A 15928-nucleotide genomic window follows, 5' to 3' on the forward strand; every position below is an offset into this window, starting at 1 on the left:
CACTTATACTTGAGTCATTGACCACATGTACATGAGTCATTGGCCACTTGTACATGAGTCATTTACCACTTGTACATGAGTCATTATATTGATACAGTGCTTTTTCACTGAATGTATTACATTGCACCAGAGGTAAAAAATGACTGCACGGTTTTGTATTAAAGAGAGTGGTCCTGCATGAATGAATATTAATCACCATTTTTCATGTCTGCCTATTAATCGCCCTTTTTCATGCCTGCCTTTTTCAAGTCAGTATTGATCTTTACATCAATTTTGCGACCGCGCATTGTTTATTTCACACCGTTTAATAAATGTTTAATACGTACGTAGAACCGGAATCACAATGAAACATCCACTATGCATCTGTAATCGCTTGACCAGGTGGTTATTAACCTATATATTGTTAATAAGTGTCTGTGAGCTATGTGAATAAATGCCTTTATATATTTTCCCAGATGGGCATTTATATAGCAGCAGTTGTCGGAACCAATATCAGTAATTCTGTTTGATGGTAATAATCATGTGAGTCGTTATAAAATATCAATAAATGGTTAATTCCCTACGGTGTGTCAAATTTTACCAAACATGTTGCTATTCACACCGAGAGTGTTTAAAATAAGTAGTAAGAACTTTAAATGCAATCGAGCTAATGCGGCCAGAACAATGAGCATCATAACATCATTATATTTAGGCTCAAACGATCCGCAATAATTGATAGTCATGATGACATCGCCACTTACATTAACGTTAAAATACTGAAAACGGCTGGATTTCCCAAAAAAACAACAAAGATACCAAATCGGCATCATTTGAACTCTTCATCAGTAACACGTCCCCTAACAAAACACTTTAACATTTAACCACATACATGTATTTGATTGGCTCAAAAACGACTGCTGCCATTGACCACTTGTACATGAGCTATTGATCACTTGTACCTGAGCTATTGACCACTTGTATATATGAATCAGTGACATATTGTACCTGAGCTATTGACAACTTGTACATGAGCTATTGACCACTTGTATATGAACTATTGACCACTTGTATATGAGCTATTGACCACTTGAACATAGCTAGTGAACTTTTGTATATGAGCTATTGACCACTTGTACATGATCTATTGACCAAATGTACATTAGCTATTGACAACTTGTACAAGAGCTATTGACCACTTGTACAACAGCTATTGACCACTTGTACAGCAGCCATTGATCACTTGTACAACAGCTATTGACCACTTGTACAGCAGCTATTGACCACTTGTACATCAGCCATTGAGCACTTGTATGTGAGCTATTGGACACTTGTATATGAGCTATTGCCACATGTATATGAACTATTGACCACTTGTATATGAGCAACTGACCACTTGTACCGGAGCTATTGACCACTTTTACAAGAGATATTGACCACTTGTACATGAGCTATTAACCACTTGTACATGGGCTATTGACCACTGTGTATATGAGCAATTGACCACGTACACAGGAGCTATTGACCACTCGTATATGAACTATTGACCTCTTGTATATGAGTTATTGACCACTTGTACATGAGCTATTGACCACGTGTACAGGAGCCATTGACCACGTGTTCAGGAGCTATTGACCAATTGTGCAGGAGATATTGACCACGTGTTCAGGAGCTATTGACTACTTGTACATGAGCTATTGACCACGTGTACTGGAGGTATTGACCACTTGTACATGAGCTATAAACCACTTGTACAGGAGCCATTGGCCACTTGTACATTAGCTTTTGACCACTTGTACGTGAGCTATTGACCACTTGTACATGAGCTATTGACCACTTGTACATGAGTCAGTGACATATTGTACCTAAGCTATTGACCACTTGTACAGGAGCTATTGACCACTTGTACATGAGTCAGTGACAAATTGTACCTGAGCTATTGACCACCTTTACAGGAGCTATTGACCACTTTTTGACCACTTGTACATGAGCTTTTGACCACTTGTACTTGAGACATTGACCACTTGTATATTGGCTATTGACCGCTTGTACATGAACTATTGACAACTTTTGCAAGAGCTATTGGTCATTTGTACAAGAGCTATTGACCACTTGTATATGAGCTATTGACCACTTGTACATTAGCTATTGATCACTTGTAAATGATAATATTCATACAAATAGCAATTTTAGTAGGTTTATTGACTTATAACCAGCACCAAGCGTACTTTATGACAAAGGCTCTGCAGTGGAAATATACATATTATTGCGGATTTGATGTGATTTTATATATAGAATAGCGTATAGAAGGAATGGCAAGTACCTTGGCTACCGGTAGTTCAGCGATAGTTCCTTGCGGCGCAGTGTAATGTGCAGCCTCATCCTCGCGAAGTACACCCGGAGTGCAGTTCAGGTTACTCAGAGCAGACGAAAAGGCTTTGTATTGGATGGTATCAAAAATGTAAAGGGCCTTTGGTGATGCACATGCATCTAGTGTTTTTCCCAGGAGGGCAAAGGGGCATGGCGCATTACTTTAAAAAAGGAAAGGGCATTTTAACGCGCAGTTTAGGCAAAAAAGGGCAAACAGTTTTGTGAAAAGCTGATTTTGGGAGTAACATGTAATCGCATCAGAGGCAGTTGTGGGAAAAATATAAAAATATTGACAAGCACATTTAAAGCTTATTGAGGTTTTTAACTTACTTTTATTTATATTTATATATTTACTTTGCAATTTCCATTTAATTCCCATGCTGTTTTAATAAACTGTACAGCACGACAAACATAATAAAGCAATATATGCATATGCATCTGATTATACACAGATCCACTAACATATATGTATATATAAATGAAACCATAATTGTCTTATTACATTTACTAACTCTAATCTTGTCAGATGTTTTAACTTTGCGAGTAAACTGAAGGCTAACAATTTGCAAACACTCGTTTCCATGACATGCATCCATTGAGAAGATTACTAATAAATATGTTGTTGGTATCTGAAACGTTTTAAAGCATCGTTGATTATCACGGACAGCTCATTAATCCTTTCTAAAAAAGACTAAATGTATGATCTCCATCGTTAATTCGATTGCTATTTGCCATTTTTGCCTAGAGTCACAATTTATTTTCTGTATACTCCGTCATCTTGTTAAAATGATGTAAGCGACAGGTGCGCTTTGCAACGTAAACTCGTATATGTCTGCCTAATACGCGATTCGTATTTTTCTTAATTAGTATACATTACAGTAATTATTTCAATAATTATCTTAAAGACGGTAATGATAAAGATATAAATTGTTTGTGTTTTTTTATGTTATGATGCGTAGTATATATGTTTTGATATAACTTATGCATGAAATACACAATTTCCACGAGGATGACATCGTTGTTTTCATCAAATGAATCCGAAGTAACTGTCCATGATTTGATCGTGAAGGAGTACACATCTCGGACCGATTAGTGTGCTTGGTTTTAAGAAGCCACTGAAATTATCAATTGATAGAGACAGGTTATTCACGCATGACTAATTCACAACCGCGCAAATCTTGGCTGCTTTGGGACAATACTCTGATACTAATCGGCTTAGAAGTTTGGTCAATTATCGATTAAATCTTGCGATCAAGCATACCATAACAATAGAGGACGGAAACCAGCGGGTGCTCATGAAAGGACAGGGCGGCGGCCTTTGGAAAGGGCAGTGTTGCGCTGAATGGCTTTGAAAGGGGCCTGGATAAAACACTACAGAATCAGATGCACGTTTCAAACTACAAAAGAATATTTCAAACGGCCGTTAGCATTCACGATATGTTGAGCACTAACATTACAAGTACAAATAATTCCTCAATAGTCGAACGGCCTGTACTGAATTCGAAATATACATCGCTTAAAATATCATTATTTTCGATCAAGTATTTCAATCGAAAATAAAGAAAGCGTGTAAAAAATGAAGAAATCTCCGTATAATTACGCACATGCGCGCTCTATAAAGCCCTTATACCAATATGTACAGAATGTCCTGAATTCAGTATAGTTTTCAATCTCTTTAATAAATATGGCGACGATAGATAAGCACTTCGATGACATATTTGTTAAACAAGAAGTCACAGGCAAACGATTTAGTGCGTTTAAGCCGATGAACTGCGTTTATTCCGTCTAATTTCATGGGGCAATCTCGTTCTTTTATTGTTACAGTTATCAGTGGATAAATTATATGTACTTTGGCTTGAATATGATTTATACTGATGAAAGTTTCTGAAGAGAGGAAACATAATAAAAGACAGCATTAATGTGTAGGAGTCACATGTATGATTCAATCTTTAGTTACAATATTTGTTGTTACAGTATCTCTGCCAAATTAGCTTCTTGGTCAAGAAAGGTAAAATATCAGGAACATATAACTTGATAAAATGATATTAAACCAATATTTCCGTAATAAAAGCCACACATATGATTAAGCATACGATTTCATCCTAGAAATTAGGTGCTACCATTCTAGAAACCACATTTATTATTCAATCTTGTTAAACTCGATCGGAATATTTTAAATGTGGATTAGTAGACAACGTATAGGTCAACGGAGATTATAATAGTTTGTATTGTAGTGTCCGTCGTCAACAATTGACTTCAAACGACATCTTCTTCTAAACAGCTTTCGGATTTTCATGAAACGTCACAGGAAACTATCACAGTCGTTTTGGTAAAATCGTTTTAATCCGCTGAATATTAAGGTCAACAGAGCTAATATAGATTTATTTTAATAGAAACGTAAGGCATATATTTAAAATTACTTTGAGGTTGAATTATTTGTATGTTACATTGTATGGTAGTCCTGATGATAATGTTATTTAAACCGTCTCAAGTGGCCACATTGTTTTTTTAAGACTTACATATCAAAATAATTTAAAAAATCGTCCATAGCGCATGGTGGTCCTATACCAAAGTTTGCTCGAAACATGTTCTTTGGGTCAAAAGCCACCATCCCGTTGGGGTAACTTGTTTCTCCTATGTGTATACTATAAACACGTTTAAACTGTTCTCTCAAACTATTACGCTGTACATGGGCATATATATTTTGTATTAAGCATACTGTAATTGTTTAGTTAATCTTTTTTTTCTTCAAATTATGCTATCGGAATCAAATGCGGCAGCGACACGTGGGGTCGCATGATATATAATTGCTTTTAACAACTTCTAATTTGTAAAATCAAGCCTTAGATGTGTTTTTACATGCTAACTAATATGAGACAGTGGTCTTCTACATTATAAATTCACATCTTGGCATTGTTGCGTAATTGGCACGCCCTGCTGGTAGCTTGGTTTCTTTTTGTAATTTGACATCGCGATAGAGAATATTAAATTAGTATCTTTCATCCGCCGAGTTGAAGAAAGACTTACAATGCTTGTTTTACCGCTGTGTTAGCATTTAGGCTATGAGTGAAACAAAAACTGTGTTTATTTTCCTATCTTTTTTCCAATTAATGACTTGTCCGATTGAAAGACGGTAGACATTACGCGGAGCCAAACAATGGTGTTAGTTGTTCGCGGATAAATTACACACAAGTTAATATATTGCATGGTTTTCTTACGTAATTGAGCGCTATTCAATATGTCACAAAACAGTTATAGCATTGCCTATTTTTGATATGTTACATCCAAAACAATTAAAGAAGCTGACTTGTGTGTGAATAAGTTCAATACGTCGCTTAGTAAACCATTATACGAGATATCTTTGATATACAATGTATAAAGATACAACGTACCCTTTTATGCAAATGCTCTTTCCTTATAGGGTATACTTGCCCAACTGTAAATGTATATTAATTATTCGATGGGAAATAATTATCATGTTAAGCAACAAATACTAACGCACGTATAACAAAACGTATATTGGACACATGATCAAGCATGGAATGAGTACGGCGTATACGTTTATGTTTCTTATTGGCCAGACAAATGCGACACATTAAACAAATGCGAGTTTTAAGGTCGTTTCAGACAGTGTGTTTTTTAATTCGATCCTTGTGATACATTTCATGAGGCTTTATGGTTTACGTATAGTTTAAACCTATTTTGTTTTAGCACGATTGCATTTAAAGTCTATTGCTTATTGAAACGCTTTCGCGTCCGTTTCCTGTAGCTTAGAACCAGTACTTGGTGGCTTTGCGGGAGATCTAAAGAACGCTCACACAGTGGGGATTGAACCCGTGATCTCTCGGTTGCTAGGCGGACAACATATCAACGGCAAACTTATTAAATCTTAAGTTTTGAACGTAGATTATCTTTATATGATGCACGTGTATTCACCTTTCTTCTGCGATTCTTAAAACATTTTTATGGCGTGAACGTTTTACGGTTAAATATGTTGTTTACGTAATACCAATAGAATGTTAAGTATTATTCAATACAACAATATTGTTTAGACAATAACATTTAGTTTCAATATCAAATGATGCAAACTGCATAGCACTTATCATGGTTTATTGAAATAAGTAAGACTTAAGTGAAAAATGTATTATTCAGGTTCATGTCCGCATTTTATTTAGTAGAGTAACAATAAAGCTAAACAGAGATGATGTCCATTAACTTCCTCACATACACGTTAAGAAAAGTAATAAATACAAAATTAAGTATAAACGTAATACAAGAAATATGTACATTAAATTTCAAAAACCTGTGTCTATATCCGTAAAATCCGTAAAATAATTAAACGAAAATTGTTCAGTTATTGTGTCATTGAAATTTCTTGAACCAGCATTCCGTTAAAAAAGTTCCAATAGTTATCACCTTCAGTTAAGTCATATGAGTGCTGATTGTAAATAAACACCCATACATGCTCATTTTTACTCAGCTTCACATGCGTTGAGACGGACGAGCAATCAGAAAAGCTTCCCTGTCCACGTTCTCTTGCCGTAAGACGAGTTTTGTTACCAAAAGTAGACTGTCCTTTTTCGATACCAAAGAAGAATAAAGAAATGTTTGGAGAACTGCAGAACTGTGTGGTAAAGGAGTAAAGGCCGTCAACTGGAGCTGTAAAATGTCCAGTGCTGGGATTGTATGCATTTCCTTCGTTGAACAAGATTGTCGGAAACGCGCTGACGTAATCCCTCGTAATTATGTTAATTCCGCGGGCAAGGAATGCAACTGAAATACCTGCAATAATGCAATAATCGTATATTAGTGCAAACACAAAAAAAGCTAACAGAAAAGAAATATTGAATCATCTAGTGTATTTATCGCACGACTGATCGGAAATATTATGTTTGTGTTAAGATTCAAATGGTTCAAACATGATGCATTTTAAATCTAAAAGATGTTGATATGTTAAGTGGCATAGGTTTGCTGTTGTCTATATCGGCATGTGTAGCTAATCATATTAAAAAATCAATTTCCTTAATATAGTAAATTGTTATGATATCGATAATTACCGGTACTAGAAATACAATAGTAAGGAGGAAGTATATTTATCCAATTATATCATCTAAATATCTAACACCCTATATTACGAAATGGTCTGAAAGCAACAGTTGCTTCGATACCGGTAATGGCCCCCTTTACGTTGACGAAACTGTTATGCCGCATATTCGACAATTTCAATTAATCTGCATGACATGACGAAAGTAAAATACAAGCAAACACTTGAAACAAGTGGGGAAAATAACAAATCAATGAATATTCCGGAGTCCCATTGATAACAAACAATAGGTTCAAAGTGTGCAAGTAGTTAATATAATAAATGACTTGCGGCCTACTTAGAGCAGTCATATTCAATCAAATTGTGCTTACATGTTACTTGTCTCATCATATGTGGCTTAGTAGCTCGGCTAACCATGTTAAATACTCGCCAATGACGTTACCATCTTGAATTTCAATCAATTTAAATGTGGTAATTTGTTGCGAATTTATCTTACCATTTTTGAATGAATATATTATTTCGCCATTACTGAATCAACATATGTAGTAAATAATTCACCTCTATTAATCAGAGAGTATACATGTTATACAAGGTGTAAATGCCATCTCCATGCATTAATGATTACGGTATCGGCCTTTGAAATAAGTACCGTGAGTGTGATGTGTTCTCTTTATTTTTATATGTTATTTAAATAAATGTAATACAAAATAGATACATGTTTTCATATTATGAGAGCTCAGTATTTTTAATTTGCCTCAAACAGTAAGCACATCGAACTTTACTGATTATAATGTAGTGTAAATGTGTGTTCTGTATAACGAGAGTCGACAAACACTCACACCATATCAATTCCCATCAGTAGTTGTAACCAATTTTATCCCCAGAATATTTACTTCAAATACCTTTATTGGCCATTTAACATAAACATCGACGGCCTTGACGGAGGTAAAACAAAAAAAACGCAATCCTGTTAAACTTACACGGTCTGTTTACACACACAGCAAACGCCTCTGTGTTTCCTTCACAACTCTTGCCATATGCGGCAGGACTTGGGCTGGTACAGCTCCTGTTTCGCAGCTTTAGTCCTGTCCCACATGTGACAGAACAGCTCTGCCAATTACCCCAACTAGACCAGCCGCCATCTTGGAAATATTTGAAAAACGTTAGCTAATATACTATCGAACTTTATTCTTGTGTACATGGTTTTCAAAAAACAAAACAATACACAATTGTGTGTATTAGACATACTTTTATTTGAAAACGAATATATGGATGGGGTTTATTTTACCCAAAAGCTTGTGCTGAATATTGTTTAACAATGTAAACAAAAAATAGAAATTGTTTTTAAAAATAATACTTACTTCTGTTATTACAAGGGTCAGACATACAAACTGTATACTCGATCGGATGTCCAACACAGAAGTCTCCATATCTGTCCGGTTTTGGATTTGAGCAGGTTCTAATCCTGTCCCTAAGTCCAACATCACATGTGACTGAGCAACCAGACCACGTGGACCATTCTGACCAGTTGCCATTTACTAGAGGAAGAGAGAGAGAGAGACCAATCATGTTTATTCCAAATCCTTACGTTGCTGTTGGAATCTGACGACATCGTAAAGAAAATCACATTCTAATGACCTTTTGACAAACATCGTTTCTTCGGCGTCCAGTGAACTTGCTGTATGAACAGAAATGTTAAGAGACGGTAGATGCATATTTCGTTTTCAACGAATCATTGGTAGCAATTCAAGCACAATTTATTTCAAGTGGAATGCTATGGATAACACCATACATAAGGCTATAAAACACCCAGCACTCTGATTAATGTTGTAAATAGCTTTTTAATGTATATACTGCAATATTTTGTTCGTAAAACATTCGTTGTTTGAAACATTAAAATGTTTATTAATGTATGAACATATTCTATATGAACCGAACGTATACATCCAATCGAACAGTGTTGATATAGAAAAACTAATCATTATCGTATGGACAACTTTGTGATGACGTTTTGAGTTCAGATTTCCTGTAAAATTATTATCACATGCACGCTTTTTCATTGCAAAATGCAGTAATTGTTGCGAATGAAGTTTTTAAATTTTAAATATCGATGTGTGTCTAATAACCCTAATTCTATTATTAATTAAACTTGTATTGAAATTTTAGAACAACATATACATAAATTATGTGATAGTCATTAAAAAGTAATATATATCTTTAATCTCGAGTTAGAAACAGTGGTCTTTTTTAATGTTGTTGCTGGTAAGCATATTGTGATTTTATAATGCAGAGGAAATGATATGTATGATATTTGAAATTTAAATCTGTAAAACATATCTATCAATTAAGTGGTGGTGTGGAGCGTTTTGCGAACTTTTCCCCAAAATAGATATTTTCGACTTTTAGTATATGTGTTATACATACAAAAAATACCCACATACACACATAAGGTCACAGGCCATGTTTAGATTGTATTTGCATTTATGCAGCATGCACTACATCGTCAAAACTGCTCAATTTCTACTTGTGTCAAACTAACTACGATTACTTATTAAGCGATGTTGTGTAACTTTTGGCGAGCTTTGTACCAAAGTTAGCTAATTTCGATAGTTCGTCTATTTATAATGCATACACATACTACCAAGATTCACACATAAAGTCATTGGCTATGTTTTGATTTTATTTGCATTTACGCAGCATGCTCGTTGACGTTAAAACTGCTCATTTTCTAGTGGTGTTAAACTAACTGCATTGTATAATCACATATAAAGATATAAACTGATAACATTTCGGTGTTTGTTCCCCGTTCCCCAACCTGTAAAGAAGTTCCTCTCATGTGTTGTATCGCTACCTTCTACATCGTCGTATACGAAACAAATTAATGAAGGGGTAGACTAAAAGTATTTTGTCAAAATACATAGCAGTAATAACATAAGATAGGAAAAGCGCATGTAAAGTTATAACGATAATTTATTAGTTTCGTGACAATTAGTACTAAATTGACTTAATCAAAACACCGCTTTTTCGCGGCTTAATACAAGACGCATGATGCAGATCGTATTTTTGTAATACAAAACGAAACAATGGATGATACGACAGTCAAGCGTTAGCTAAAGATCACTTTTTATTTTCACATAATCTTCAATTTAATATAATTTTATTTAAATTGTTATTTTGCAGGTTTTAATATTATAATAAGTGTTTTTGATTTTATTTTCATGTATTGATTGATCATTGATGCGTGACGCTGACTGAATCTAGCTAGGGGTGAACTTCGAATTTCACATACCACAAAAAGTGATCCTTAGCAAATTTTGAGTAGTATATTTGGAACAAATTACCTTGCATCCATGATAATATATTCATGTACTACTAAATGTACTATAAGGATTAGACAAACCAATATTATAAGATGAGAACTTTTCAGAAACCTGGACAGCTCTGCACAGAGCATATTTTAGTTTGAACGGCTGATCCACTGCAGTCGAGTCCTCCATTGCTCGGGGACGGGTTAGTACAGCTGCGCGAACGTGTCTGCGTTCCATTTTGACACGAGACACTACAAGTTTCCCATGTGCCCCATTCTGCCCAGTTGCCATCCACTGTACAGAAATGTATAGTGGCGGTAGTGTTTGTATCGTTTTTGTTAAATAGTTGTGTATGCTAGAGACGGAAATATCAAAGATATACAACTATAACAAAGAAATAGACAAAACCATGTTTCAAAACAAAACCTTCGGCTGTTTCATAGTATAACTAGATCAAAATTAACAAACATGTTATATTTTGTAGAAAGCAAGTATGCATGCTATTCAAACAACCAAGTAACACTAAATACTAATACGAATTATCATCGATAATTGATAAAATGTACTAATAACATAGCTTTTTATACTATGATGTGTTTTTCCTGAAAAGCTTAAAAGATATGATTATCTTTTATCTTAAACATAACATATACTAACCGAGCTGGCAAAGTCCACAGAACTTTGGGCAAGTCGCTTTTGCATGATGAATGTCAACACATACGTTAAAAATGGAGTTCAACCGAGCACAGTCCAATGTGATATCATCAACGCACGCAGTTGCTACAATTTGACATCATATTTTGAATTTATTGCATGCACTAATAGAAGTCGCATTGTGTTTTGGCAGTATAAGATATTCGTCTTCGAACCATTTTTAACGGTTAAGGTTAAAAAAAACTTCAATTTAGGACGTTCATTAATTTAACATGACCCATCTCCATATGCATTTTACTCACGCTTTCCGTGAGCACATAACTGGTGATTGCAACGGTTGGTACTGCAACACTCGTGGCAGGCAAACTGCTGTCTTCTCTGTATGGCACGGCCGATTATTCCTGTGTCTACACCAGATGAGCTGCACAACTAATTTTTTTAATGGATACATTTTATATGAGAATACAGGGCTATCTTGAAAAACATGCTTGTTATTAATTAATTTTTAGTTTACAACGATTTTATCATATTTAAATACAGCATTATACATTAATATAAATTGGTTAATCATTCGATACAAACTTAATAAGGAAATAATGACGAGACCTAATGAACACTTTATTGCGATAGGTCTTGAAAATGAAAACAACAAAGTCTGATATTGATATTTCAATATCAACCAAGATGTTAATTTATAAACAAAAATCATTGCCTTTTCCCATTAAATAATAGTACCTGATTGCTTTGGCATCCCATATTGAAGCGTTCATCGTTGCCGTTATGGACAGTTTGCAAGTAACAGGACTGGAGAAGTAACAAAGTGTGAAATTCCGAACAAAATCTAGATCAATAATCACAATCCATGTACGCGTACTCTGCAACTTATTACGATAACACACATCTGATTTTACTCACCAAAAAGTGTATATTTGATATTTTTACATACGAGTTAATCAGATATAGGAACTACACTCCAGTTTAAAGCACAACTGAACCTGAAAACCTATAACGACACTGTATACAACATCCGAAAACTTTTTGATATATTGATAACTAAACGCAAAAATATGCAGTCATTTTTTCTCAACTGCCAAAGTATAATACTTTTTTAATGATTTTTCGATGACATTACACATTTAATTTATAGAAGATATAACCTGTAGATTTATGAAGGAATTTCAATACAGTAGAATTTTCTACCGACAGACTGTTGGGATGCAAATAGTCTAAACACGAAGCAGTGTCCTAAGTGTATCTTGCTGAGGATGTATTCTCCATCATTACGCATTATTTAAAATGCTTAATTGCGTATGACTTTACTTAAATTAAATTAAATTACAATTTATGAGATATAATATACATATTTAGTAATAAATGTTTTAATGTTGTGGTTTTGTTAATTTTCGTTTTTTATGCCCCCGAAAGTTGGCATATAGTGATCGCATTGTCCGTCTGTCTGTCTATCTGTCTGTCCGTCTGTCCGTCACTCTTTTGAAAAATGCTCATAACTTCTATGTCGCTTCAGATGAAACTTTCATATTTGGTATGCATGTGTATATGGACAAGGCCTTTCCATACGCACACACATTTTGACATCTTTGACCTTTACCTTGAACTTACGGTCCGCGTTTAGGTTTCGAAATCTGCGTTTAGGTTTCGAAAATGCTCATAACTTCTCTGTCGCTTCAGATGGAACCTTCATATTTGGTATGCATGTGTATATGGACAACGCCTTTCCATACGCACACAAATTTTGACTCCTTTGACCATGATCTTGAACTTAGGGTCCGCGTTTAGGTTTCAAAATCTGCGTTTAAGTTTCGAAAAATGCTCATAACTTCTATGTCGCTTGAAGTATAACCTTCACATTTGGTATGCATGTGTATATAGAAAAGACCTTCCGAGACACACACAAATCTAGACCCCCGTGGTCATGACCTTGAATTTAGGGTCGGTATTAAGGTTTCGAAAATTTGTTCTGTTATTTAGCTGTCTTACATAACTATCAAAGCGTTTTTAGGGGGCATATGTCATCCTGTTGAAACAGCCTTTGTTCTTTATTTGTTTGTTTTCAATCGTCGTAAGTGAATTTATACAATTTATCAACAAAGTAGTTGGACCAAATTTTGATCGTTTACGTCTGTTTATCTACATTTGCATAGATGTTTGTAATACTATGTTATTTCGTCGCAATCCTCATTTGCCCTAGTGAATGCGCTTAAGAATTTGAACCCGAACCAATTTTTAACATGTACTTCCTATCTTACCCCAACTCGGCAGCTCCGATTTTTTTTTCTGCAATTCTATTACAATTAAAGGGTCATAGCGACTGTAAGTTTGATATAATACAATCTTTAAGAAAGTATGTATTTATTAGTTTAAATGTTTTATGCTAGTGTTTTATAAAAGCTCATTTAAATATTTATTTTACAAGTATAAAAAGTTGTTAATGTGGTACTTTTAGAGGGCGCGGGAAAGTAAGTAGTAGTTCATGTGGTATAACCTTTATTTTAACATAAATGAATAAATATCTGCCTGAAAGAAAGGCACGTGCATTCCTTTAGTAAATTTTAATTGGAGGGGGATGGACGTCCTTCAAAGGCTTATCAATACCCTAAACCATCAAAGCAATATAAGATATTTAAACTTAAAACAAAATCATTTTGAAATCATTAATGCGTTGATCGTACAAATTAACGGGACTATACACAGTACATAAATCTAATTGTTATAATCATTTATCACCAACCTGGCCATTTAGGCATTGAGTTGTGTTAGAACACGCACGCGGATCAACTATACTTTGACAGTTGAAACATTCGAGGCACTCTGAAATAAATTATAGCAGTCTATATATACGTTTACGTCTTGTATATAAATGAAAATATAATTGAATATTACGGGAAAACATGTTGATATAACATAAGATATAAGATAAATGTACACATACATACATATTCTTATTAGAAACTTCGGCGTGTGCGCCTAGCAACGATGCAGAATGAAGCAGACATACTATGAAATCCCCATCCCCAATACAGGATGGTTCATTCACAGTTATATACCTCACACTTACACCGCAACACATCTCCAACGTGGGAACACTTTACATACACAGAAGGGACAGTTACATGAACATTTATTTACAAACATGAAACCATAGTTGTATTTGGGCATGATCCGATCAGGATTCATAAATACCCTAACACTCTAACACTTTGTTAGAGACACCGCGAAAATACATTGGATCTAGAAGATATATATATATATATATATATATATATATATATATATATATATATATATATATATATATATATATATATATATATATATATGTGTGTGTGTGTGTGTACATTTAAAAAACAGACATCTTCAATAACATGTTTGTAGTATTTTGTGCGTTTGATAATTTTACATACCGGATAACTGAACGGTAAACAGCACTCCAACAAAAATCAAACAGCCTGAAAAATGCAAATATTAAACTGGCACCGTTTGATCTAAAACGCACAATCAATACATTATGTTTAAACTTCGTCGTTTATTACTGTTGCATATTATAGGAAGAATACATTTACGGAGAAGTTAATTTTCAATAAAGTTATAATTGTATAAGTATTTATGAATCTGAACTTACCAGTATTCATGATTATTCGTCGTGAAAATGTTTCATTGTGAATTGCCTGGCGTATTTATAGCTGAATGGCATGTAAATTTCTTAACCTTTATGACTTTGCCATATGTATAACTGATACTGTAACCAAATTTAGCGACTTCGATTATAACTTAATGTAGAACATCCTGGTCGATATTTGGTGCAAAAGGCGTTATAATACACAGGTAACAATACGATTGCAAATCAAATTTAAACTGATTTAAACTCATCAACATTCGAAGTTATTGTATCCTCGTTGTATTGTGAAATTGTGTTTTTCTTTTCATAGTCACCACGATTCTGTCACAAAAACAGAAATAATCTCTTACTTCATTTTATATTCAGTACAATAATTTTTTCATTCTCGCTTAGGCCAGGTCTTACTACTGGCAGAAACCAAAACCCTTAAATCAAAGAAAGAGGAAGAACCTTAAACTTAAAAGTTCAAACCTCCGTCTTGATGGTACCCTTTCTTACACGCTTAAATGAGACCGAAAACAAAACAGATCATCATATATTTTAACATTTGCATTAAATTGAGACCTTTAACTTACAAAATCGATTATTTTCATCAACACATCGACGATTTTCAATAAGAATTAGCCAGGCGGATAGGGCAATACGTGAAAAACGTCATGATATATTTCTGTAACTCATAATCGTCTAATAATCGTCTTTAAATGATATTGCAATGAAAGGAATCAGAACGTTCAGCTGGTCTAACACATTAGGTTGAACTTTCGATATTATATGTTTTCATAACATGCGGTTGTTTGTGGACAAACCTTACTCCAAAAACAGATTGGAATGACACGCACTAAAATCAGTAGTCACAAAAACCACACAATCTTGTCGTGGAAATATTATCATCTGTCATCGTGATTCCGAAATAGCTGGACTTTAGTCACGATCGAATAT

General features: G+C 34.4%; 1 protein-coding gene across 1 annotated transcript; it reads right to left on the bottom strand.

Moving 5' to 3' along the window:
• Positions 1-6474: 6474 nt before the first annotated feature.
• Positions 6475-15060, bottom strand: LOC127846412 (hemicentin-1-like). The gene is made up of 10 exons (XM_052377638.1): positions 14993-15060; positions 14775-14819; positions 14102-14181; positions 12088-12156; positions 11655-11781; positions 11356-11478; positions 10822-10992; positions 8752-8928; positions 8371-8532; positions 6475-7128 (listed from the first exon to the last, which is right to left on the bottom strand). Exons 1-10 carry the CDS (start codon positions 15000-15002, stop codon positions 6701-6703), a joined length of 1392 nt encoding a protein of 463 aa, XP_052233598.1. The 5' UTR covers positions 15003-15060; the 3' UTR covers positions 6475-6700.
• Positions 15061-15928: the final 868 nt, after the last annotated feature.

Source organism: Dreissena polymorpha, chromosome 9 (genome assembly GCF_020536995.1).
Source record: "Dreissena polymorpha isolate Duluth1 chromosome 9, UMN_Dpol_1.0, whole genome shotgun sequence".
Taxonomy (NCBI): Eukaryota; Metazoa; Mollusca; class Bivalvia; order Myida; family Dreissenidae; genus Dreissena; species Dreissena polymorpha.

Bases quoted from the DNA above. Each gene is read 5' to 3' on its own strand.
- LOC127846412 (XM_052377638.1), bottom strand. The intron at 10,993-11,355 runs GTTAGTATATGT...ATTTCTGTACAG, and splicing joins CTGTGGACTTTGCCAGCTCG to TGGATGGCAACTGGGCAGAA. The intron at 8,533-8,751 runs GTAAGTATTATT...AATATTTCCAAG, and splicing joins TGACCCTTGTAATAACAGAA to ATGGCGGCTGGTCTAGTTGG.